Below are 23,170 nucleotides of genomic sequence, written 5' to 3'. Positions count from 1 at the left end.
ATATGTTGTTTTGACACATTTTTTTAAGATAATGAAATAATATGCAATGACAAGTTCTTCATCAATATAATAAATTGTAATTACTAGTTTGTAAACAAAAATACGTTTGGACAGTTCACGGGACTGTTTATACATTACAAATCCTACTATTTCAACATGTTGTGGGTTTTATGTTTAATATAGTAATCCTAAAATGACATGAAAGAGTTTAAAATGTGGAAAATAAGGCTGACACACGTTAAAATGCATTATAGGGATCTGTTATATCCATAGAATGGGTCCATAGGGTCATGTGACGTTTGGACCTTTATTGCATAATATTGCGTGAATATGGTTATTTCAATTTTTTACAAAATGTGTTTTAAACAATTACTATATAAACATTAAAGGTGCAGTGTGTACATTTTAGCGGAATATAGTGGTGAGGTTGCGAATTGCAACCAACGGCTCAGTCCACTGCTCACCCCTCGCTTTTGAAACACATAGAGAAGCTACGATAGCCACCACCGGCATTGTCGGAGACAACTTAGTAAAAACAGTTTGTCCATTAAGGGCTTCTGTAGAAACCTGACGGCCCAAAATGGCGACTTCCATGTTAGGGGACCCTCAGTGTATGTAGATAAAAACGTCTGATTCTAAGGTAATAAACACATAACGGATCATTATTAAAGGTCTTTATACACCCCGATCATATAGTTTTGTATATAATTTTGCATTTCTGTCAAGAGATCCTTCTAAAAATTACACACTGCACCTTTAAGATAATAATTACAAAAATACTCGTATCAATTATCAATAATAGTATTGATAATATCCAGACAATGCAGCGATTATGCTACTGCCTCACTCTTGTAGTTTCGACTTTCATTTTTACATGTTTAATGTATATGTTACGACTTTATTGTGGTAATGGTGAGTTTTTATTATTGAAATGTTTTTGTTCTTGTAAAGGGTTTATACTGAAATTATTCTCAAAATAATACAAATTGTAATGCTAAACTCTCAAAAAGTCTCATAACTTGCAACAATTTTTTGTTGGCTTGGCATATACATGTACAGATACATACTTTATTGTACCCCAGTCATACAAAAAATGGTTCATTCTTTAATATTACAAAATTGTTTAAAGATAAAACAGCATTTAAAGAGAAAACAAGTCTTTCTTTTAGTACTTCTTTATTTTATTGCAAAAAAATGAATTTTTTTTACATATGAAAATTAAAATTGTAGAGAAATTCAAAAGCAAAACTGCAACAATAATAATAATATTACTGAGTGATATTTTTCTAAAAAATATAAAAAACTTGAATTCCCTGGTTATCTAAATAAAGAGGTAGCATCGCTCCTGAAGACGAGTGATGAGTTCGGTCATTTGTAAAGGCATTGAGAGCTTGTGCAGTGGACACTGATATCCCATCATGCTTTGCGTTTCTGTGTTTTGGTTTTGCTGCCAGTCTTTGCTGCAGTCGTCTTTTTCAGACTCACCTCCACTGGATAATGATCACTGATGTCCAGTGCCTGCAAAACAGATTTATCAATATTTCTTTAAGTTCATTAAACCCAATTCAATTCCCACAGATTAAAGCAAACACTCACCATTTCCTCAGAAAGCTTGTAGGCTGTTTGAAAGTTAAATGGTTTTGCGGATCCTTTGACGACAGCATCAAACATATCGTCTTTATACACCACAATCCTACAAACAAAGCATACATTTTATTAATATTTCATCTGCTCTATATTTATGGCAGTAATTTTAAACTTTGCTTCATTCACTGCTTAACCTGTCGTAGGTGTGGTCATTGGAGAGACTGGCTGTCGTGTCGACATCATCCCCAATCAGCCAATGGAAATCAGGATCAGTGCGGATTCTGATAGCTTTCATCTTTTTCTTGGAGACGTACGCACCGTCGGCATTGAAGTCACCGAGGATCATGACATTCTGTAAGAAAACAGAGTTTCAATTCGAGTTAGTGTTCAAAGTATCATTTTTCATGTTGTGTCATCATTTTGTGTCATCTACATTAATTATTATTTAAATAAAAAATATTCTTTCTTTTTCATTTGTATATTATACAGGACTCACATCTGTCTTCCATTTCTCCTTGACCTGCAGAAACACATCGTACAGTTCATCCAGCTCCTTCTGGGAATCTTTGGGCTTCGTGTGAACAGGAATCAACACCAAATCTTTCAGCACTGCAACACACAAAATGATTCACAAATCAAACCTGAACTATTTACATTATACTTCATACTCTCTGACATGACCTGAAGGTAAGTGATTTTAATTGACTTTTCTTTAAAGGGTTGTTTATGCAAATGCACCATAATCTTGGGTTATCTCACGCTGGATCTAGCCCTAATCAATCTTTACATTATGTAGAATGATTTTAAGTAGAATTTTAAGTCAATCACATTACTTTAGATGGGTTTACACTAGCAGTATCACACATTATAAACTCCTGGATTACCTGTGTGTTTACAGTTGAAACGCAAAATGAAAGGTTCTCGAGAAAATGCGTCTTCATCGCCCTCCTGATTGTCCTCGTATTGGTAAGTGTCAACCAGTTCAGCTTCGTCTTCTCTATTAGATATGAGGGAAACATTAGATAACAGTGGTTATGATAATGACAATTTATAATATGAATTAAAGGTGCCAAAGAATGCATTGAAATAATATGTAAAATTGTAAAAGGTTTGTGGCTTTATTAAGTGCAAAAATGATCTAGAGATGGATTTAAATGTCCATTTACAACCCTAGGATTTGCCTTTAGAATGAAATGGTCTATTTTTTACCTATATTTTTACCTAAAGGGTCATGAATAATAATGTTTGCTCTGCTCTGATTGGCTGTTTCTCAGAGCAGCTCCTTTCAATAGCTCTGTGTGTGTGTAAACAGATCTTATATTTGAGCCTCTATAAGACAAATATACCAATTTAAGGAATAATCGATTGTTTGGAGATTGTTAATGGACGTTTCTGAGTCATACATTTTTGTATGAATCTACCAAACGTAACTGAATCGTCAATAGTAGAACTTTCGCCAAAACGCTAGCATATAGCATTAACTAGCATATAGCGCTAACTCAGCAGTCACAACTTTGTTTTAAGCATTGTAACAACATTGTACTTAATTTAAGGAGTAATTTAATTTTGGGGGCATACATCTCGACTGTAACGTCAAAGTTGGTGTTACGTTATAATTGGTTGGTTTTCCAGCAGTTTACATTAAAAGGAGGAAACAATCATGTTTGAGACTTGTGAGGTAATATGTCATTACCATATACCATCTATTATTAATCTACATCTAGATAAATACAGTTTTACATTCTACGGCACCTTTAATATGAAACTACCCAGACAATAGATGAGTCCTGGCCGGATCCGCACCGGAGCTGTTGACTTCAGCAAGGATCTGGTTCGGATCCGACCCAGAGTTTTTTGAAAAAATAACATTTTTGGCCTATACGCTTTAAACAGTATACCTGTAGAAACAGACAAACTGCTCTTTATAAAGACTTCGGCCCAGTCTGGAGCTCCCGATCATAGTGAAGGGACGTTTCTTATTCGCTCTGTAACAAAAGCATAGAGTTATATGACAATGAAAAGACAATAAAAAGCATGTGTGAAGATTTTACAGACCCTGTGCTGTTCAGCTCCTTCAGAAATTTCTCGATGGCTTTGCCTGTTTTGTCCACCACTTCCAACATTATGATTATATCATAGCGAGAGAAAATCTACAGGGACAGAACATTGATGTTTGTATAAAAACTGCTTTTGTTTGATTGTACATCTATACAATAGAGATAAGTCAGATTGCAGATGTAAAATTCATTAATAATTACAATGAGCATATATAATACAAAAGGAACCAATTAAGTGTTTCTCTGTATGGGACACATTCTAAATTCAACCTCACCTTTATTAGGTACTTGACTATGTTTTTGTCTGAGAGCTTTGTCGGACCCAGGCGCTGGATGTTAAAAGATGCGATTTTCATGGTGTTAACCTACAAAAGAGTCGACCAAAAAAAAAAGTCTGAGCGTCTCGCACTTAAACAAGGTTCAGGATATTGCCACGGCAATATGTTTTCCTGTCTGTCAATACATTTTCCTGCTTTAAATCATATAACAAACAGCCCAAACGGTTTTTCTCACACTATAGACGACTATGGGCCGGATCCGCACCAGAGCTGCTGACTTCGATGCAGAGCGGTCTGCTGTTGTTGTCAGATAGGAATCGGCTGTAGTTAGTAAAGAGTTGCATTTCGCGATGGATTCGCCTACCACTAACGTTACAACTGAGGAAAACATTCAGGAGATTTTAAACACGAGCGATGCAGAAGAATACGAGATGATCGAATCTGATGATCTATCTGATCTGGAGAGTGTCGCTTCTTGTGTGGATTTAGAGGAAATGTCCGTCGATCCTCTTCTGGAATGGTGAGTTATTTTACCAAGATCTTGCATGTGGCTTAACTAGAGAAGTGCCAAAAAATGTCACAGGGAAGTTCAGGAACAAACCAGACAAGAAAGCATCTGCAAAACGAAGTGTTTGCAGAGAAATATAAAGTTTTAATTTTGTGCTAACGGGGCGTCATGCATCAATGTTTTTAGGAGGCACAGTGCAGAAATCAGAATAGTATTGGCATCAGAAATGGTATTTATGTTTATTCAAGTTTTCTTTTGTTCTATGTTATACACTTGATGTAATTTTAAATGTTTAGAAGTAATACAAACCATGAGAAAAGCAACAATAAAAATGACCAAAACGTGATTTGATTGTAATGTAAACGCTGCAAAAACAATAATGATGTAATCTACACTTTTTTATTTAATTTGAATATACATTTTTTAAAAACTTTATTGTATAATATTATGCCTATAAAACAGATAGTCAAAGACCTACCGCCTCAGTTTGAATGAGCATAATTTGTGTGGATCAATGTGTGAAGAAGAAAGAAAATAGTTTTTTCTGTCTCATACAGTGAACTTTCAGATGCCAACAATTCTTCAGATAAAGTCTTGAATTCAGAGGTCACCCCACAAAAGAGGAAAAGACCTTCTTTACCAAACATGTTTTCATCACCTGCCACTATACCGGTTGTCAAATGGAGAGGAAAGCGAAATAGCCTGAACCGATCCTTTCCAGATTTCAATTTAAACACCTTAGAAGATAAGTGGAAAAGTGTAGATGAACCCGATACTAAACCACAACAACCGGTCTTCAGACCCACCCAAAAGCCTGGCCCACAGGTGGTCTGTAGCGCATCCTGCAGACCTCTGCAATATTTCGAATTGTTCTTTACTTCCTCGATCATTCAGACGATTGTAGATAACAGTAACGCTTATGGACTACAGATGTACGGAAGTGGAAAAAGGTGGCGTAAAATTTCTGTACAAGATTTAAAGTCATTCCTGGCGATGGTGATCTACATGGGTCTGGTAAAATGCTGTTCACATTCTGACTACTGGAAAACATCTGACTTGTACAGACTGCCCTTTCCTGCCCGAATCATGTCTTTTAAGAAATTTATTGCTATATCCAAAACTCTTCATCTCAGTGATCCAAAAGTAGACGCAGAGAATGACCAGAAGAAGGGAACGGATGAATATGACCGTCTGTCTAGGATCAAACCACTGTATGAGGACATTAGAGAAGCCTGCAGGAGCTCCGTCCAGCCTTTTCAAAACATCTCCATCGATGAGAGAATGGTAGCATCAAAGGCTAGAAATGGACTCAAACAATATATGAAAAACAAACCAACGAAATGGGGCTACAAACTGTATGTACTGGCAGATTCCAGCTCAGGCTACACATGGGACTTCTTTGTTTATGAAGGAAGGACGATTTCAAAGCAAGGAAAGGGGATCGGCTATGAGTCTGTGATGGCACTGGCGGATGAAAAGTTGTTGGGCTCTGGATACAAGCTGTATGTTGACAACTTTTTCACCAGCCCCGAACTCTTCAGGGATCTTCTCAGTAAGAAGATTTATGCTTGCGGGACCCTTCGAGCAAACAGGATCGGTCACTCGAAAACGCCAGCTCCTCCTGGTAACATACGCTGGTTCAGGGACGACAAACTCCTGTTCATCGAGTGGAAAGACAGGAGAGACGTGCTGATGTGCTCCACCTTTCATAAAGTGTTCAGTGGTGACACAGTGAAAAGGAGGGTGAAGGGAAAAAACGGTGGTCGGACCATTGAAGATCTGCCGGTTCCTGCTGCAGTGTTGGACTACAATAAGTTAGTAAAAATTAATTTGGTGGTGTCCAGTGTTTTTTTAACTTGCTAATGTAATAATAATAAATTAATTTTTCATTGCAGGCACATGGGTGGAGTCGATCTGTCTGACGCGCTTATTGGATATTACACAGTTCTGCATAAAACTAGAAAGTGGTACCGTTCCTTTTTTCATCACTTTGTGGACATCGCTGTTGTAAACTCATTTATTTTACATCAGCACGTAGCCAGGCAGAGGAACCACAAACCAATGAGCCAGAAGGAGTTTCGGGAGGCTCTCGCCTCAGACCTGGCCCAAACAGATCCTCAAAATAAACAGGATTTATTTCCTGAAGATTTACACCTGCCCAAGTACATCATCGGAAAAGGCGGGGAAATTAAAAGGAGAAGATGCAGAATGTGCTCTCTTAAAACTCCAATAATATGTGAGATGTGCGATGCGCCGTTGTGTTTTGTTGTCATGCGTGAATGCTTTTTTTACTACCATAAATCATAAATAAAAGTTGACACAGTTACGTTTACATGCACCCAAATTATCTAAGGAAATTTTGATCGGATTGAAAGAAGTGAATTTATCCAATTATCAGGAGAAAATGAAGCATGTAAACGCGTAAATCATTGTTTTTTTTCGAAATCCCATGTAAATATTGGATTGAATATCGGATTGAATTCGGTTGGACTGATGAAAATGAATGCATGTAACCAGAACCACAGATTGAAGATCTAGTGTTAGACGTAATCAGAAATAGAGAAAAGCAACGTCTAGAAAAATGTAAATAAATAGTTTTAACAGTTTTATAAAAATATATTATTTTTCTATTGTATTCGTAGATAAAAACAAACTTGATACTCAGACTAATGCTAGACTAACAGCACTTACGCATTGTTTGCTTTTTTGTTTATTGTCTTTTTCTTCTCTATTGTATAGCTTTAGATAAAAGCGTCTGTTAAATAACTAAATGTAACTATTAAATGTATTTGTTTTCTGAGCAGTTACTTTTTTAAGATGTTAACTATTTTAACCTGTTTTCTTAACTAATAAAATTGTATTTTTGAAGAAAAAACTTGTTTTGAAGTTCGCCTTTTTTGAATTTCTGCCGTTGACGTCACGCAGCCTAAACTCCGCCCTTTTGGCCTTCAATCGTAGAGCGCATGAGCACTATAGCAGATTGGTATTGATAGTGGTTAAACAGTCCTTTTAAAGTTAAACAGTCCTTTTAAAGGATTTAATATTTTTTACACATTATTTTGTGTTATGCTATTTAACACTATGTGTCATTTCGTGTTGATTTTGTGTTCAAATGAAAAAGCGACAACACAAGATGTGTTAAAAAATTCCAAAAATAATACAGAGATATGTTGTTTTGACACATTTTTTTAAGACAATGTAATAATATATGCATGACAAGTTCTTCATCAATATAATACATTGTAATTACTAGTTTGTAAACAAAAATACGTTTGGAACGTTCACGGGACTGTTTATACATTACAAATCCTACTATTTCAACATGTTGTGGGTTTTATGTTTAATATAGTAATCCTAAAATGACATGAAAGAGTTTAAAATGTGGAAAATAAGGCTGACACACGTTAAAATGCATTATAGGGATCTGTTATATCCATAGAATGGGTCCATAGGGTCATGTGACGTTTGGACCTTTATTGCATAATATTGCGTGAATATGGTTATTTCAATTTTTTACAAAATGTGTTTTAAACAATTACTATATAAACATTAAAGGTGCAGTGTGTACATTTTAGCGGAATATAGTGGTGAGGTTGGGAATTGCAACCAACGGCTCAGTCCACTGCTCACCCCTCGCTTTTGAAACACATAGAGAAGCTACGATAGCCACCACCGGCATTGTTGGAGACAACTTAGTAAAAACAGTTTGTCCGTTAAGGGCTTCTGTAGAAACCTGACGGCCCAAAATGGCGACTTCCATGTAAGGGGACCCTCGGTGTATGTAGATAGAAATGTCTGATTCTAAGGTAATAAACACATAACGGATCATTATTAAAGGTCTTTATACACCCCGATCATATAGTTTTGTATATAATTTTGCATTTCTTTCAAGAGATCCCTCTAAAAATTACACACTGCACCTTTAAGATAATAATTACAAAAATACTCGTATCAATTATCAATAATAGTATTGATAATATCCAGACAATGCAGCGATTATGCTACTGCCTCACTCTTGTAGTTTCGACTTTCATTTTTACATGTTTAATGTATATGTTACGACTTTATTGTGGTAATGGTGAGTTTTTATTATTGAAATGTTTTTGTTCTTGTAAAGGGTTTATACTGAAATAATTCTCAAAATAATACAAATTGTAATGCTAAACTCTCAAAAAGTCTCATAACTTGCAACAATTTTTTGTTGGCTTGGCATATACATGTACAGATACATACTTTATTGTAACCCAGTCCAACAAAAAATGGTTCATTCTTTAATATTACAAAATTGTTTAAAGATAAAACAGCATTTAAAGAGAAAACAAGTCTTTCTTTTAGTACTTCTTTCTTTTATTGCAAAAAAATGAATTTTTTTTACATATGAAAATTAAAATTGTAGAGAAATTCAAAAGCAAAACTGCAACAATAATAATAATATTACTGAGTGATATTTTTCTATAAAATATAAAAAACTTTAATTCCCTGGTTATCTAAATAAAGAGGTAGCATCGCTCCTGAAGACGAGTGATGAGTTCGGTCATTTGTAAATGCATTGAGAGCTTGTGCAGTGGACACTGATATCCCATCATGCTTTGCGTTTCTGTGTTTTGGTTTTGCTGCCAGTCTTTGCTGCAGTCTTCTTTTTCAGACTCACCTCCACTGGATAATGATCACTGATGTCCAGTGCCTGCAAAACAGATTTATCAATAAAATATTTCTTTAAGTTTATTAAACCCAATTCAATTCCCACAGATTAAGGCATACACTCACCATTTCCTCAGAAAGCTTGTAGGCTGTTTGAAAGTTAAACGGTTTTGCGGATCCTTTGACGACAGCATCAAACATATCGTCTTTATACACCACAATCCTACAAACAAAGCATAAATGTTATTTATACTTCATCAGCTACACTATATATTCATGGCAGTAATTTTAAACTTTGCTTCATTCACTGCTTAACCTGTCGTAGGTGTGGTCATTGGAGAGTCTGGCCGTCGTGTCGACATCATCCCCAATCAGCCAATGGAAATCAGGATCAGTGCGGATTCTGATAGCCTTCATCTTTTTCTTGGAGACGTACGCACCGTCGGCATTGAAGTCACCGAGGATCATGACATTCTGTACCAGAGTTTCAATTCAAGTTAGTGTTCAAAGTATCATTTTTCATTTTGTGTCATCATTTTGTGTCATCTACATTAATTATTATTTAAATAAAAAATATTCTTTCTTCTTTATTTGTATATTGTACAGGACTCACATCTGTCTTCCATTTCTCCTTGACCTGCAGAAACACATCGTACAGTTCATCCAGCTCCTTCTGGGAATCTTTGGGCTTCGTGTGAACGGGAATCAACACCAAATCTTTCAGCACTGCAACACACAAAATGATTCACAAATCAAACCTGAACTATTTACATTATACTTCATATTCTTTGACATATGAGATTTTTATTTGCTTTTCTTTAAAGGGTTGTTTATGCAAATGCACCATAATCTTTATCTACCATAATCATTATCTCACTCTGGAACTAGTCTCAATCAATCTTTACATTATGTAGAATTATTTTAAATAGAATTTTAAGTCAATCACAGCAAAATACTTTAGATGGATAACACATTATAAACTCCTGATATGTTGACATTGGCTACCTGTGTGTTTACAGTTGAAACGCAAAATGAAAGGTTCTCGAGAGAATGCGTCTTCATCGCCCACCTGATTGTCCTCGTATTGGTAAGTGTCAACCAGTTTAGCTTCATCTTCTCTATTAGATATGAGGGAAACATTAGAAAACAGTGGTTATGATAATGACAATTTATAATATGAATTAAAGGTGCCAAAGAATGCATTGAAATAATACGTAAAATTGTAAAAGGTTTGTGGCTTTATTAAGTGCTAAAATGATCTAGAGATGGATTTACATGTCCATTTACAACCCAACCCAGACAACAGACGACTCTGGGCCGGATCCGCACCGGATCAGCGCCAGAGCTGTTGACTTCGGCACAGATCCGGAGTGGATCCGGCCCAGAGTCGTCTGCTTTCTGGGTAGGATTTGCTCTTAGAACGTAATGGTCTATTATTACCTCATTTGGTATATGTGTGTGTATGTATAAACAGATGTTTGAGGTTGTATCATACGAATAATCAGATTTTGAGGAAAAATCAATTATTCGGAGATTGGAAATGGACGTTTCTGAGTGGTAAATTTTTGCTTTTACAGTATGGATCTACAAAACGTAACTGAAAAGTCAATAGTAGAACTGTCATCTAACGCTAGCATATAGCATTAACTAGCATATAGCGCTAACACAGCAGTCACAACTTTGTTTTTAGCATTGTAACAACATTGTACTTAATTTAAGGAGTAATTTAATTTTGGGGGCATACATCTCGACTGTAACGTCAAAGTTGGTGTTATGTTATAATTGGTCTGTTTTCCAGCAGTCTTTTGCATGCAGATGGTTTAGTTTACATTAAAAGGAGGAAACAATCACATTTGAGGCTCGTGAGGTAATATGTCATTACCATATACCATCTATTATTAATCTACACCTAGATAAATACAGTTTTACATTCTACGGCACCTTTAATATGAAACTACCCAGACAATAGATGAGTCCTGGCCGGATCCGCACCGGAGCTGTTGACTTCGGCAAGGATCTGGTTTGGATCTGACCCAGAGTTGTTTGATGTCTGTGTAAAAATAAAAAATTTTGCCTATACGCTTTAAACAGTATACCTGTAGAAACAGACAAACTGCTCTTTATAAAGACTTCGGCCCAGTCTGGAGCTCCCGATCATAGTGAAGGGACGTTTCTTATTCGCTCTGTAACAAAAGCAAAGAGTTAGATCAGATCTGAATTCACCACAGTACATATTTCATGAATGCACAGACAATAAAAAGCATGTGTGAAGATTTTACAGACCCTGTGCTGTTCAGCTCCTTCAGAAATTTCTCGATGGCTTTGCCTGTTTTGTCCACCACTTCCAACATTATGATTATATCATAGCGAGAGAAAATCTACAGGGACAGAACATTGATGTTTGTATAAAAACTGCTTTTGTTTGATTGTACATCAATGCAATAGAGATAAGTCAGATTACAGGTGTAAAATTCGTTCATTACAATGAACAGATATAATACAAAAGGAACCAATTAAGTGTTGTATCTCTGTATGGGACACATTCTAAATTCAACCTCACCTTTATTAGATACTTGACTATGTTTTTGTCCGAGAGCTTTGTCGGACCCAGGCGCTGGATGTTAAAAGATGCGATTTTCATGGTGTTCACCTACAAAAGAGTCGACCAAAAAAAAAGTCTGAGCGTCTCACACTTAAGCAAGGTTCAGGATATCTCCTCGGCAATATGTTTTCCTGTCTGTCAATACATTTTCCTGCTTTAAATCATATAACAAACAGCCCAAACTGTTTTTCTCACACTACATATGACTATGGGCCAGATCCGCACCAGAGCTGCTGACTTCGGTGCAGATCCGGCCCAGTGTGGTCTGCTGTTGTTGTCTGATAGGAATCGGCTGTAGTTCTTTACAGAGCTGACAAGACAGATTGTTCAAGACCACAGATCGAAAAAAGGAAACCGCGACAAGTTTCATTTTTCAAGAAGACTCAAAACTACACTTAAATAAAACATTTAAATGAAAAAATAAAACTTAAATGCACAATTGTAAGCAAAAAGTGCTGTATATAAAAACATTCAAGAATGAGCTTCTACTTCTTAACTCGTTTTTTAAATGTCTTTTTGTTTACTGTTAAAAGTTAAACAATAATAGTAATACTATATGTTTATATATCATATACATTATTTGTTTTCTATAAAAAAAGAAGAAAAAGTCATAAATTCAGATATTCTTACCAAAGTAGCTCTGTCTTTTGTTGACTTATCTTCCTGGGTTGTCCGTTATGTTGCGAGCTGATAGTAAATAATTTGAAGAGGTCACGTGACAACTTCCTGTTTGAAGTCAAACAGATGGCTCGTAAATAAGAGAACTGCTCTCTCTCTCTCTCTCTCTCTCTCTCTCTCTCTCTCTCTCTCATAAATTCAAGTGTTTTGAAAGCTTGCACTTGCTTCATACTCTTGATTGTCAAAAGTCACAAACTTCTGGCATTCATTTGTGTTTGAAGTACCAGCCCCCATTGTGTTTTCACTCAATGTAACTCAATACAAGTTAAAAAACAAAAACATTCAAAATAATGCAAATAAAAAGAGTTTACATCAAAACCTCTCGCAGAATGCAATATATTGGCAATGATCTACTCTATGTATACAAAAATGCATTCTTTATATTCATTTTTACAATACAAAAAACAATGTTGTTAACGTGTCTGTACATGTTAGCAAACAAAAGAATATGTGCTTGTTTTTTACCACACTATAAAAGCACTATAAATAGCATTGAATAATAAAGCTATAGTATAGGTTTGAACTCTGTTCAGACTGACGATCTGTTGTTGTTTTAAATGGATTTTAATCAAGTGCTGTTATCATCTGGAGCTTAGACGTTAACTGTAAAGTTGTTTTTGGCTCACCGGTGAAATACAAAGACTGTGGTCGGGTTTCAATTTGCAGCGGTGAGACTTGACTGCATTTCATGCATGACATCAGTCCTGTGTCTCAACATGAAACTTACAGACGCCGTATAGATTTACCTTAAGATTTCTACAGCAAGGATTCATAACAGTAGACGTTAACCTAATCCACAAGCAATGACTTTACATTAGTTATGATTTAACTCAATATCAATCAAACCTTAATGGAAGATGATTATTTCCCTTTATTTAGTGTGATTTTTATATACATTAGTCAACATATATAAAATGTTGATCCATATATCAAGTATGATCCAAATCAAATGTTGCCAAGTGTAGCTGTACATAGAAACATAACACATCCATCTTTGTCTTCCTCTGACTACACCTGACTCACGGCACAACCCGTTTATTGTTTCCTCACATATTTTCTTTCTTCTTAAATGGTTAAAATTGCTCATTCTGTCTTACCTGGTTATGATGTCCCCACCTTCCCGCGCAATGTTAAGCCTTTAATAACAATAACGGTTGACAGAACTCACCTGCACGTTTTCTACTTCCGTGTGTGCCCTGGGGGAGGAACTGCTTTGTTTATTAAAAGTCCATCCCAACAGTGTCCAGATTGGGGCTGGGCCAAAATACTACTGGTTCCTGAATTGCTAGCCAATCATGGGCCAGATGTCCACTATAAGTAAAGATGCAGGGGTTTTCGAAAAAGAAAGCTCTTGTGTTTTTATCATTGCATCTTTGGACCAGTAGTTGGGTAAGTGCTATCTAAATTATAACTTATTTACCTTTTATTTAAAGGCGTAAAAGTTGGATTAACTTAAAAAAATACTTCTGTTGGTAACACCTAAATTTTTTTTTCGACTTACAATTTTCACCTAAAGTGGTAATGTTTTTTTTAAGTTGATCCAACTTTTCACGTTTTACAGTTTTGTATGGAGGATTGGGCGGTTTTTAGTATTCAGCAATGTTGTTTAGCATTTAAAGTAATATTTTATATTGACTTTGGGTAAGAATTTTACAAATTCCATTGGGAGACCCTGAACTTGTTTCTGCTTGTTATGAGTTGAATGGGTTTCATTGAGAAGATTCAATGTAAAAATCACTGTTGCGAGTCTGTGCTATGTAATGTGACCGTGACAAATGTTTAAAGTCCGTCTTTGGTTTCAAAGGCTGTTTCCGTCTTTGATGTTTGTGAAAGCATGTGGAACTAATCTCTCTGGTCATAAAAGACCAGAGAAACAACACCAGATTGTGTTAACGGCACATTTTCTTTTGGTTTCTTTATGTTAATCTTTATGTTAAACGAATGCATCTCACTATCTTACCTGGGAATCTCCTTACCGCCCAAATTCTTTGTGAACTGGTGCTTTGTGGAAACTGGTTTCTCTGCTTTTGGTAGCTTTTTAAGAAACAAACAAATGCATGTTTATTGCATTTTGACAGATGAATGATAAAGACATGTCTGTAGGTCATGACAAAAGAAGGCACAGCTAGAAATTCAGGAATTTCTCATTATGATATGAATATCATTGTACTGGAGATGCAACCAGAGGATGTTTACATCTCTCCATCTATCTGTATCATCCCAGACAGCAGATGACTCTGGGCCAGATCTGCACCGGATCCACACCAAAGTCATCAGTTATAGTGCGAATCCGGCCCGGAGTCTGTGAATTTAAATAAGATGATATTTTTCAATCATGAGCATTTTTTTTATAGAAGAAACTCAGCATACACCCATCTGTAAAATACGGAGCCCCTAAGGGGACATGAAGCAAAAATTTAAGTTTAGTTTCACATGTGCACGCGAAACTAAACTTTATTTAATTTTTGAAACTATCGCCTGCTCACGTGAAACTATCGCCAGCTCACGTGAAACTATCGCCTGCTCATGTGAAACTATCGCCTGCTCACGTGAAACTTTCACGTGCGCACGTGAAAGTTCCGCTTTTACGTGCGTGCGCTATAGTTTCACGTGCGCGTGCGAAATTCCATTCGGAGACCCTGAAATCTGCACATGAAGGTTTCACGTGAGCACATGAAACTAAACTTTAGATTTTTTTTTATGAACACGATAGATTTTTTTTATCTGCAGAAAACGATACACATCTTTGTATACATTGTTAATTCATTAGCATGTTATGCATCTCTAATTTATGTTTATTACATTCTTGTTTCTCAGGCATCATGAAGGTCGCATCGTTCAACATTCAGAAATTTGGGAAAACAAAACTATCGGATCCGTTAGTGCGGAAAACCCTGATTAAGGTAAAGCCGCATCCACACCTCCCTAAATCACTCATTCATGAAAAGCAGCACGTATGACAGCATACACAATAATGGAAATCACACATTTCGTCTCTCCCTCTTTCAGATAGTGTCACGCTATGACATCGTCGTGATTCTGGAGGTGGTGGATTCGAAGGGAGATGCTGTAGATGACTTTCTCAAAGAGCTGAATAAGTGAGTCAGAGAGGTGAGATTTTTCTTGAAAAGACTTTGATTAAATGAGATTAATGGTCATTACTCTTCTTTTACAGGTCTAACAAGACGCATCATTACACCTTAGAGATAAGCACACGCCTGGGACGAGGAAATTACAAAGAACAGTTTATGTTCCTTTACAGGTTTTTGCTTCATTTTGATATTGACTCTATATGCATGGTTATTTCGTGCCTAGGGTTGGGTCTACATGGGACAAACCCAGCTGTTGGGTAAACGTAACGTTTATATTTGACCCAACAGTGGGTTAAAACAGCCTAGCATTTGTGTTTAAACAACCCAGTGGGTTGGGTTTGTCCCTTTTTGATCCAATGGTTATCAAAATGATAAACTCTTTTAATTTACTTTGAGTAAATTACTGAGCATCTTTTTTTTAATTAAAAGGGATGACCTGGTAGATTTGGTTGGTTCGTACCAATACGAAGACAATCAGCCTGGAGACGAGGACGCTTTTGCCAGAGAACCATATGTCCTGCGATTCACATGTCACAAAACAGGTATACTGAATCGTATACGTCATTATCCGTCTCATGAGTCTTTGGTATTGGTGTCTTTAAACATATTTGTGGGCCATGCCAAGACTGAAAGTATCTTGCAAATGACTGTGAATTTAGATGACAAGGAAATAATAAAAATGTGTTTTTGTAATGCATGTATTGTGTAATCGCTCCTGTCCACATTTATGCAATTTCAAGTCAGAACAATTGGAATAGAAATATTTATGACAGAAGTACAGAATCTTCAGCTTGACTCACATTAGGTGTGTTTAGATTTAATTTGTGATGATATGTGGTCTTTGCGTCCATACAGTGCTAAAGGATTTGGTGCTGATTCCCGTTCACACAAAGCCTGAGGATTCAGTAAAGGAACTGGATGAACTGTACGATGTGTTTCAAAATGTCAAGGAGAAATGGAAGACGGATGTAAGTGTTTATAATGTTGCAATCAACATATTGCTACAAAGTAAATTCAACAGATCCCATTTAAATATATATATACACAATTAAATTGATCAAGACACAAAAATGCATTTATTAAAGTGAATATGCCCATTTATGTGACCACAAAAGCCCCTTGTTATTCATTTTGGTACAAACAATGCCTAACTTGAAGAGATAGTAAAAATAAATCTGTCATCGTTTACCTTTCTAATTTTGAGAAATGATCTGGGGCAGCATTCACTTCCATAGTATTATTTTTTCTTGTGAACCTCAATGGTGCACCAAATTTGCTTGGTTACAAACATTCTTGAAAATATCTATTTTTTTGTGTTTAGTAGTGTAAAGAAATTTAATTGGGTATGGAACAACTTTCTTTTTCTGTAAACTATCATTTTAGTGTTATTCTTGGGTAATACGTTTATTCAAATGCTATAGCGAGCACAAAATCTCAGTATCTAGTAACATCATCAAATCATTTCATCTGTCCAGAACATCATGTTTCTGGGCGACTTCAATGCAGATGGAAGTTACGTGTCTAATAAAAACATGAAAAAGATCAGAATACGGAGCGACAAGAACTTTCATTGGCTGATCACTGATGACGTGGACACCACAGCCAACACTTCTAATGACAACACTTACGACCGGTAAATAATTATAATACTGCATATACTAACCACAACTACAGCATTTATGAAAACAACTGCGATAGGTGCACTTATAACTGAATAATCTTGTTCAAATGCAGAATTGTTGTATATGGAGACGATATGTTGGACGCTGTGGTTCCAGGTTCTGCAATGCCATTTAACTTCCAGAAGGCTTACAAGTTAACGGATGAGAATGTAAACATTAAAATCATTTTATTCATAACGCTTATTTAATCTAATCAATCTCAAAAGTTTTTCTTGTACATAGTTAACCAATTTTTTTTATCTTCTCAAAGGCACTGAAAGTGAGTGATCACTACCCAGTAGAGGTGGAACTGAAAGAGGAAGCCCCACGGCCAAAACGCAAGCGTACATGATAAGAAACAACCTGACTAAAGATTAAAATATTATTTTATATAATAAATAAGAGTATAAGCTGTAACACGAGACATTTCTTTGTTTAGGATGAACTACGAACTAGGACTGGAGAAATGGACTGAACTCTCTTCGAGATGTGACTGTGGAGATCCAGATTTACAGCTGGAACAGTTTGAAGAACATCTCAGTGATTGCTTACAAGAGACCACTTTAAACTTGAATTTTAAACATGAAAGACACTAATATACAAAATGTACAGACATTACAAACTTTATTATTCTTGAATTTCATCTATACAACAGTAATAAACTATAAACTAAAAAAAAAAAGATTTGCCACTGTAAACCCAAATGATGTTTGACAAGAAGGTGTTCCCAGACATGGCAAGCAAAATATACAATAAAAACACTTATTTCATTTCTTCCCAGACTTCTTGATTCCACCAGAAGCTGTTTAGATAAAAAAAAAAAGAGAGCTATTTAATGACCAAAGTACCATTAAAAAAGCCACATTTACAGAACGATGAATCCAAATTATGGATGTATGAATTTGTATTGTTTACCTAAAGGTCCTTTTCCAGAAGCTTTGGCTTTCAGCTGTTCCAGAGCTTTCTGCTCCTCCTTCTGTTTCTGTTTGAAAGCCATGTCCTCCTGCAATGAGATTCAAACACAGGAATGAGTTCAATTAAATAAAAAGCAGGCGAAAAATGTCCAGATATGAAAACGTTTTCAGGACACATCTTGTGAAGTTTGTCGTCACAGAACTGTAATCTATGTGTGTTGCTACTTTGAAATAAGGCAGCCAAATTATCGAAATATCACAAATGTTTTGCAATAACTGAATAATTTTAATACTGCGAAAAAGTTATGTATTTAGGTTAAAGCAATACTCCAGACAAATATCAAAATTACCCCATGATTTATAATCCGAGATACATATGACCATCTTTGTTCCATCGAATCATAGTTTTTTCATCAGAGGACATCACCTGACATTGAAGCCCAAAAAGTGCATCCATCCTTCACAGAAGTAATTCACACAGCATTTGATAAAGGTCGTGTTGGTAATCGATGCGATTTTGTAATAAAAATATCCATACTTCAAACTCTATTAACTATAATAACCACCTTTCTGTAATGAATCGCGCGAGTCGAAGATAGCGTTGTTACCGGAAGCTGGTTATTACAGCTTTTAAAGTTTGAAATATGGATATATCCCTCACAAAATTGCATCTACCACCCACAGATGACCTTTATTAAGCCATTGTAGCAATGTGCATTACCTCTTTAAAGGATGAATGCACTTTCTTGGGGTCCAAAGTCAGAAGTTGTTCCCTGATCCCTGTTTTTTACCATTATAAAGCTTGGAAAAGCAAGGATATTTACTAAAATAACAAATAAAAAGATGATGGACATATGTATCTTGGATTGCTTGAGGTTGGGTACATCATGGGGTAATTTTGATATTTTGCTGTAGTATCACTTTAATAATGCAGATGGCATTAAGAGAGACTGGTGAGACTGGTTTTCTCCTCCTAGAAATAATGTGAAATGTTGGTTATATAATTTTTCAAGAAAATATTGTCAAATTTATTGTATTCTAAAAAATTATCACATTTCCCTTCAATATCTTGCAGCCCCATGAAAATAAAATATTAAAAGTGTTAATATGTTTAACGTGATGGCTTTTATATGGTTTTGATGATTTTACTATTATTCTAAATCGGGAAAACATTAACAATACACTATTAGTATGCATGTTCAAAGAGCCGAATACTAAGAATAACAAGAATAACTTGTCTGTCAACAAACCTATAATCTCAATGTTTATACATAAACAGAAACTTACATCGTCCATGTCTTTATTCTGTTTCTTGGGAGCCTTGAGTGGCTTCTTTTTACCTCCTGAATATATAAAAATAAGCCAAACTTTTAGTATTTTGGTACAATTATAACCAGTGTATATGCCCATATGTTATTGTATTATAAGAGATAGACAGGATAAAAATGTAGGTACTCATAACACTGATAAGTCTAAGTAACACAAACGTAAAATACAGAAAAAATACGTATAAAACAAGCAGGAGTTAAAAGCTAATTTAAGCTTAACGTATCGTAACTCTTTAACATCTACCAATGCTTGATGTGCATCTACACAGGTCAAAAACTCATAATAATATTAAATGTGATAACACCGTTAATGCAGCTTAGCATTGCAAGTATAAGGATTAAAACGTCACGTGTTGGCGAAAAAAACAGCAAAATTACTGATATCAAACGAAAGCTTGTATTTCGCTACAACACGGCGTGACAATCGTGTTTGGAGTTGTATATTTGATTCATTTTTACCTTCTCTTCCAGACATGATGCTTAGATTATTTAGCAAACGCTTTTTTCCGCGCTGTCAGGACCCCAGAGAGTTTCCGCCGGATGTAGTTCTCCCGTCACCTGCCTGATTGGGCGGAGAAGACTTGTTCGTTTTAGAGAATCGGTTCGTGCGGTCGTTTCGTGTGAGCTATCGCACACCATTGTTCCCATTACTTGCGATTCAGTTCGAATGAATCGTTTTAATCAAAAGAATCGCGTGTAAGAAGAACCGGGCAGCAGCAGCTCGTGCCTGAATGAAATTAGCATACAGTACCACAGAATGACATTTCAGGAAGTTCAAACAAATATTTTCATTATTTTACAGATTGTAAACATGTCACATTACTGATTCGAACAGAAACGTGACGAAACGGCGAACCGCTGGTATGTCATTTGTTGGTTTATGTCTTGAAGTGAATTTATCAAACATTAGAAGAGTTATTTAACCACATTATTGATTCTTTCATTCATTAACCTAAAAATCGGTTTCGTATTTAAGTAAAACTGAATTCACGTGCATTATATAAATATAAAACAAAAAAGGTGTTATAGTTATATTGAATTTATTCTGAGATTATGTTTCGCTGTTTGATTCACTTTAAGTGATAAACATTTGATACTACTTTGTTTAGCAAATACTGACCTTATAAGTTGTATAAACCTTAAAAAAAGTAAAAACCGGTATTTTATATATATATATATTGCATGTTTAAATATATAGCATTACTGTTTTACTTTCTTGTACATTTAAAAAAAAAATAGGAGACTTATTTTTATTAATTAAATTGATATAAATTATTTGTACCTTTGTAACACTTAAATGACACATTTTGGCAGGTTACAGATGACGTGTGGAATGAGGTTTCGAGGGAACACTGTGTTTCCAAGCAGCTATGCCTCATGTCTATACAGACACCGGGTGTCCGGTTCGATCCGGTGGAACCTTCGCAGAACCTACTGCACACAACAGCAGAACCCGAAAGATGAGCCCAGTAAAATGACAGCGGTTAAGGAGCGAACCGCGTCTGCTTTAACGTATGCAGGTGAGCTGGGCCGACACTGGGGCCGGAAAACTGTCAGAGCCGCAACGGTGACTGTCAACAGCTGGTGGGAGAAATACGAAGAGTTTGTCGGGCTTAATGAAGTCAGAGATGCTCAGTCTAAAGTCACTGAGGTAACCAATGGTGGATGTGACATAGTTTTTGACTCTTGTACTTTATATCTCTTTAAAATCTGGATATTATTTTACATTTAGGGTGAGAAGGGCTTCATGATCGCCAGAGGAATCGTCAGAGAAGCTCATGTTAGCCTGGAGGCCCTGCAGGTTCGGCTGAAGGAGGTGAGGGATCGTCTGGACCGCGTGTCGCGAGAAGAAGCACATTATCTGGAGTTAGCCACACAGGAGCATAAGCTACTACAGGTGAGGTGTACAACAACTAATAAAGAAAGAGAAAAATATATTTAATAGTATGAACTAATCGTTGGTGTTAACAGGAGGAGCGGCGTCTCAAAACAGCCTATGAGAATGCAGAAGAAAGCGAAAGAGAGAAGTTTGCCCTGTTCTCCGCCGCTGTGCGCGAAAGCCACGAGAAAGAGAGGACGCGGGCCGAACGCACCAAAAACTGGTCCGTCATTGGCTCAGTGCTAGGCGCTGTCATCGGGGTGATGGGCTCCACTTACATCAACAGGGTACGTTTGCAGGAACTCAAGAACTTGTTGCTGGAAGCCCAGAAAGGGCCGGCGAGTCTTCAGGACGTTATGAAGGTCCAAGCCAGCATGTACAAATCTCAACAAGATGAACTCAGCGACCTCATCGACTCACTCAGGATGGCTGTTAAAGGCGACGTAGAAGATGTGAAAGCGGTCAAGTCGGTGTTGGTCTCATCAAGAGATCAAGTCGTAGCCCCACCGATCGCCTCAAGTGATAAAGCGATCAAAGAGATCCTTCAGCACAGCCAAAGAGCTCACGGGTTCATGGAGAGCCTCAGACCTCAGCTGCAACAGCTGGAGGAGAACGTCGGGAAGGTCGAGACGGAGCTACGGGCCGTGAAGACCACCTTACAGTCTCGTCCCGCGGAGAGGCCGGTCATTCAAACCCGAGATACGCAGCTGTTAGTGTGCGATACGGAGATGGTCATCCAGGGCCTTGATCAAGCTGAGAAAAGACTGGAAGCTCAGATTAGCAAGACGAGTGTGTATAGTACAGTCATAACATGTGCAGTGTGTGCTGTGACCATTCCCATTTTGTATGTGATTTTGAAAGGTACTTGAAACTCAACATGGACGTTTACACTTTAAACACACTAGAAAGGTTTAAATTTATAATGTTATAACTACATATTGTATAAAATGAAATCATGAAAATATTGTTGTATAAAATTCATTAAATGTGTCAGTGCTAACTTTAACTTTGTTTCATGCCTAATTCTTATGAACACAATAATGTCGAATCACAGTGCCTTTTATTTTATAATTTTTAAATGTTTGAGGATGTAGTATTAATAGTTTTATTACATGAGCTTCCATTTAGCATCTGTTTTGTATTCTCCACATAGTATATACATACTGCATACAAACATATAAACATAACACAAACATATAAACAAAAATGTAAGCATGTCAGTGTGCTGCTGTTATACATACAAAAGTTTACATTACAGAAAAATACTGGCTAAGAATGTAGTTTTCATATTTCAAAACCTTTAAGCATAATTAATAATGCAGTAACAGTAATTTATTAATTTGTGACAAGAGTGTGCATCAAACTATTGACACCTAGTGGCCGATGTTGGTAAAACCACAAAATGTGTACAAAAACCTAATTTTTGTAATCATTTTATGTATAAAAATATTCTTATTTGCATAATTTTTATTTATTACAATAAATGTAAACTGATATAAAGCATTTTTATTTAATATTTTCACATTAAATATTTTCACAACCAGACACTTCTTATTTGAAACAAGATCAAGTTTAGGCTTCTAGACAAAAAAAACCCCGCCAGAGTTATATTAATTTGAAGGTGTACAATACATCATACAATTAAGTCCACTTGAATGAATGAGTGAGTGAAAACAAGTGTGTGAATTAGGACACTAAGCTGCAGAAGCGCTTATGGCGCCATCTTGTGACAAGACGCGGGAGTTCATTTGGCACGCGCCTACAGTGAAGAGGTAGCGGCTCGCCGTTTAGTGTACATGGGTTTCATTATAGATTAAATAAGTGCACTCGAAATTGTCCACTAAATTCGGACATCACTACAAAATAGTGCTCTATTTAAGGGTATAGGATAATATTTCGGACACTGTTGTAGCCTGTGTGTTTTTTAGAGCCGCGATCCGCCCAT

The 23,170-nt window shown here is 36.2% G+C and overlaps 5 protein-coding genes across 10 annotated transcripts; 2 read left to right on the top strand and 3 right to left on the bottom strand.

Moving 5' to 3' along the window:
* Nucleotides 1–1,213: 1,213 nt before the first annotated feature.
* On the bottom strand, nt 1,214–13,553 carry LOC141359247 (deoxyribonuclease gamma-like). 2 transcript variants are annotated; one of them, XM_073861377.1, is made up of 10 exons: nt 13,520–13,553; nt 12,304–12,399; nt 3,920–4,009; nt 3,643–3,737; nt 3,486–3,572; nt 2,472–2,584; nt 2,084–2,196; nt 1,782–1,939; nt 1,597–1,693; nt 1,214–1,518 (listed from the first exon to the last, which is right to left on the bottom strand). In XM_073861377.1, exons 3-10 carry the CDS (start codon nt 3,998–4,000, stop codon nt 1,417–1,419), a joined length of 846 nt encoding a protein of 281 aa, XP_073717478.1. In that variant the 5' UTR covers nt 4,001–4,009; nt 12,304–12,399; nt 13,520–13,553; the 3' UTR covers nt 1,214–1,416. The 2 variants fall into 2 exon arrangements, with proteins under 2 accessions (XP_073717478.1, XP_073717477.1); XM_073861376.1 differs by lacking the exon at nt 13,520–13,553 and adding an exon at nt 13,449–13,491.
* On the top strand, nt 2,135–17,872 carry dnase1l4.1 (deoxyribonuclease 1 like 4, tandem duplicate 1). 3 transcript variants are annotated; one of them, XM_073861370.1, is made up of 11 exons: nt 2,135–2,274; nt 2,486–2,553; nt 15,169–15,254; nt 15,361–15,449; nt 15,527–15,613; nt 15,873–15,985; nt 16,299–16,411; nt 16,919–17,076; nt 17,178–17,274; nt 17,376–17,457; nt 17,547–17,872. In XM_073861370.1, the coding sequence occupies exons 2-10, from the start codon at nt 2,517–2,519 to the stop codon at nt 17,454–17,456; spliced, it is 861 nt and encodes a 286-aa protein (XP_073717471.1). In that variant the 5' UTR covers nt 2,135–2,274; nt 2,486–2,516; the 3' UTR covers nt 17,457; nt 17,547–17,872. The 3 variants fall into 3 exon arrangements, with proteins under 3 accessions (XP_073717471.1, XP_073717472.1, XP_073717473.1); XM_073861371.1 differs by lacking the exons at nt 2,135–2,274; nt 2,486–2,553 and adding an exon at nt 9,871–10,158; XM_073861372.1 differs by lacking the exons at nt 2,135–2,274; nt 2,486–2,553 and adding an exon at nt 13,543–13,740.
* LOC129454044 (deoxyribonuclease gamma) lies at nt 8,780–13,491 on the bottom strand. Of its 2 annotated transcripts, none has more exons than XM_073861375.1 (10): nt 13,449–13,488; nt 12,308–12,399; nt 11,632–11,728; nt 11,355–11,449; nt 11,168–11,254; nt 10,077–10,189; nt 9,685–9,797; nt 9,388–9,545; nt 9,198–9,294; nt 8,780–9,114 (listed from the first exon to the last, which is right to left on the bottom strand). In XM_073861375.1, the coding sequence occupies exons 3-10, from the start codon at nt 11,710–11,712 to the stop codon at nt 9,013–9,015; spliced, it is 846 nt and encodes a 281-aa protein (XP_073717476.1). In that variant the 5' UTR covers nt 11,713–11,728; nt 12,308–12,399; nt 13,449–13,488; the 3' UTR covers nt 8,780–9,012. The 2 variants fall into 2 exon arrangements, with proteins under 2 accessions (XP_073717476.1, XP_073717475.1); XM_073861374.1 differs by having other exon boundaries at nt 8,783–9,114; nt 11,632–11,721; nt 12,304–12,399; nt 13,449–13,491.
* Nucleotides 17,712–19,908, bottom strand: tma7 (translation machinery associated 7 homolog). The gene is made up of 4 exons (XM_055218513.2): nt 19,806–19,908; nt 19,306–19,361; nt 18,020–18,107; nt 17,712–17,906 (listed from the first exon to the last, which is right to left on the bottom strand). The coding sequence occupies exons 1-4, from the start codon at nt 19,819–19,821 to the stop codon at nt 17,872–17,874; spliced, it is 195 nt and encodes a 64-aa protein (XP_055074488.1). The 5' UTR covers nt 19,822–19,908; the 3' UTR covers nt 17,712–17,871.
* A 142-nt stretch (nt 19,909–20,050) lies between these two features.
* On the top strand, nt 20,051–22,231 carry ccdc51 (coiled-coil domain containing 51). 2 transcript variants are annotated; one of them, XM_055218502.2, is made up of 4 exons: nt 20,051–20,207; nt 20,668–20,997; nt 21,079–21,243; nt 21,318–22,231. In XM_055218502.2, exons 2-4 carry the CDS (start codon nt 20,668–20,670, stop codon nt 22,092–22,094), a joined length of 1,272 nt encoding a protein of 423 aa, XP_055074477.2. In that variant the 5' UTR covers nt 20,051–20,207; the 3' UTR covers nt 22,095–22,231. The 2 variants fall into 2 exon arrangements, with proteins under 2 accessions (XP_055074477.2, XP_055074476.2); XM_055218501.2 differs by having other exon boundaries at nt 20,661–20,997.
* The last annotated feature ends 939 nt before the right edge of the window (nt 22,232–23,170 follow it).

The sequence above is a fragment of the Misgurnus anguillicaudatus genome, chromosome 23 (assembly GCF_027580225.2).
Source record: "Misgurnus anguillicaudatus chromosome 23, ASM2758022v2, whole genome shotgun sequence".
NCBI classification, from domain to species: Eukaryota; Metazoa; Chordata; class Actinopteri; order Cypriniformes; family Cobitidae; genus Misgurnus; species Misgurnus anguillicaudatus.
This window is presented reverse-complemented; position numbering and strand designations above follow the sequence as displayed.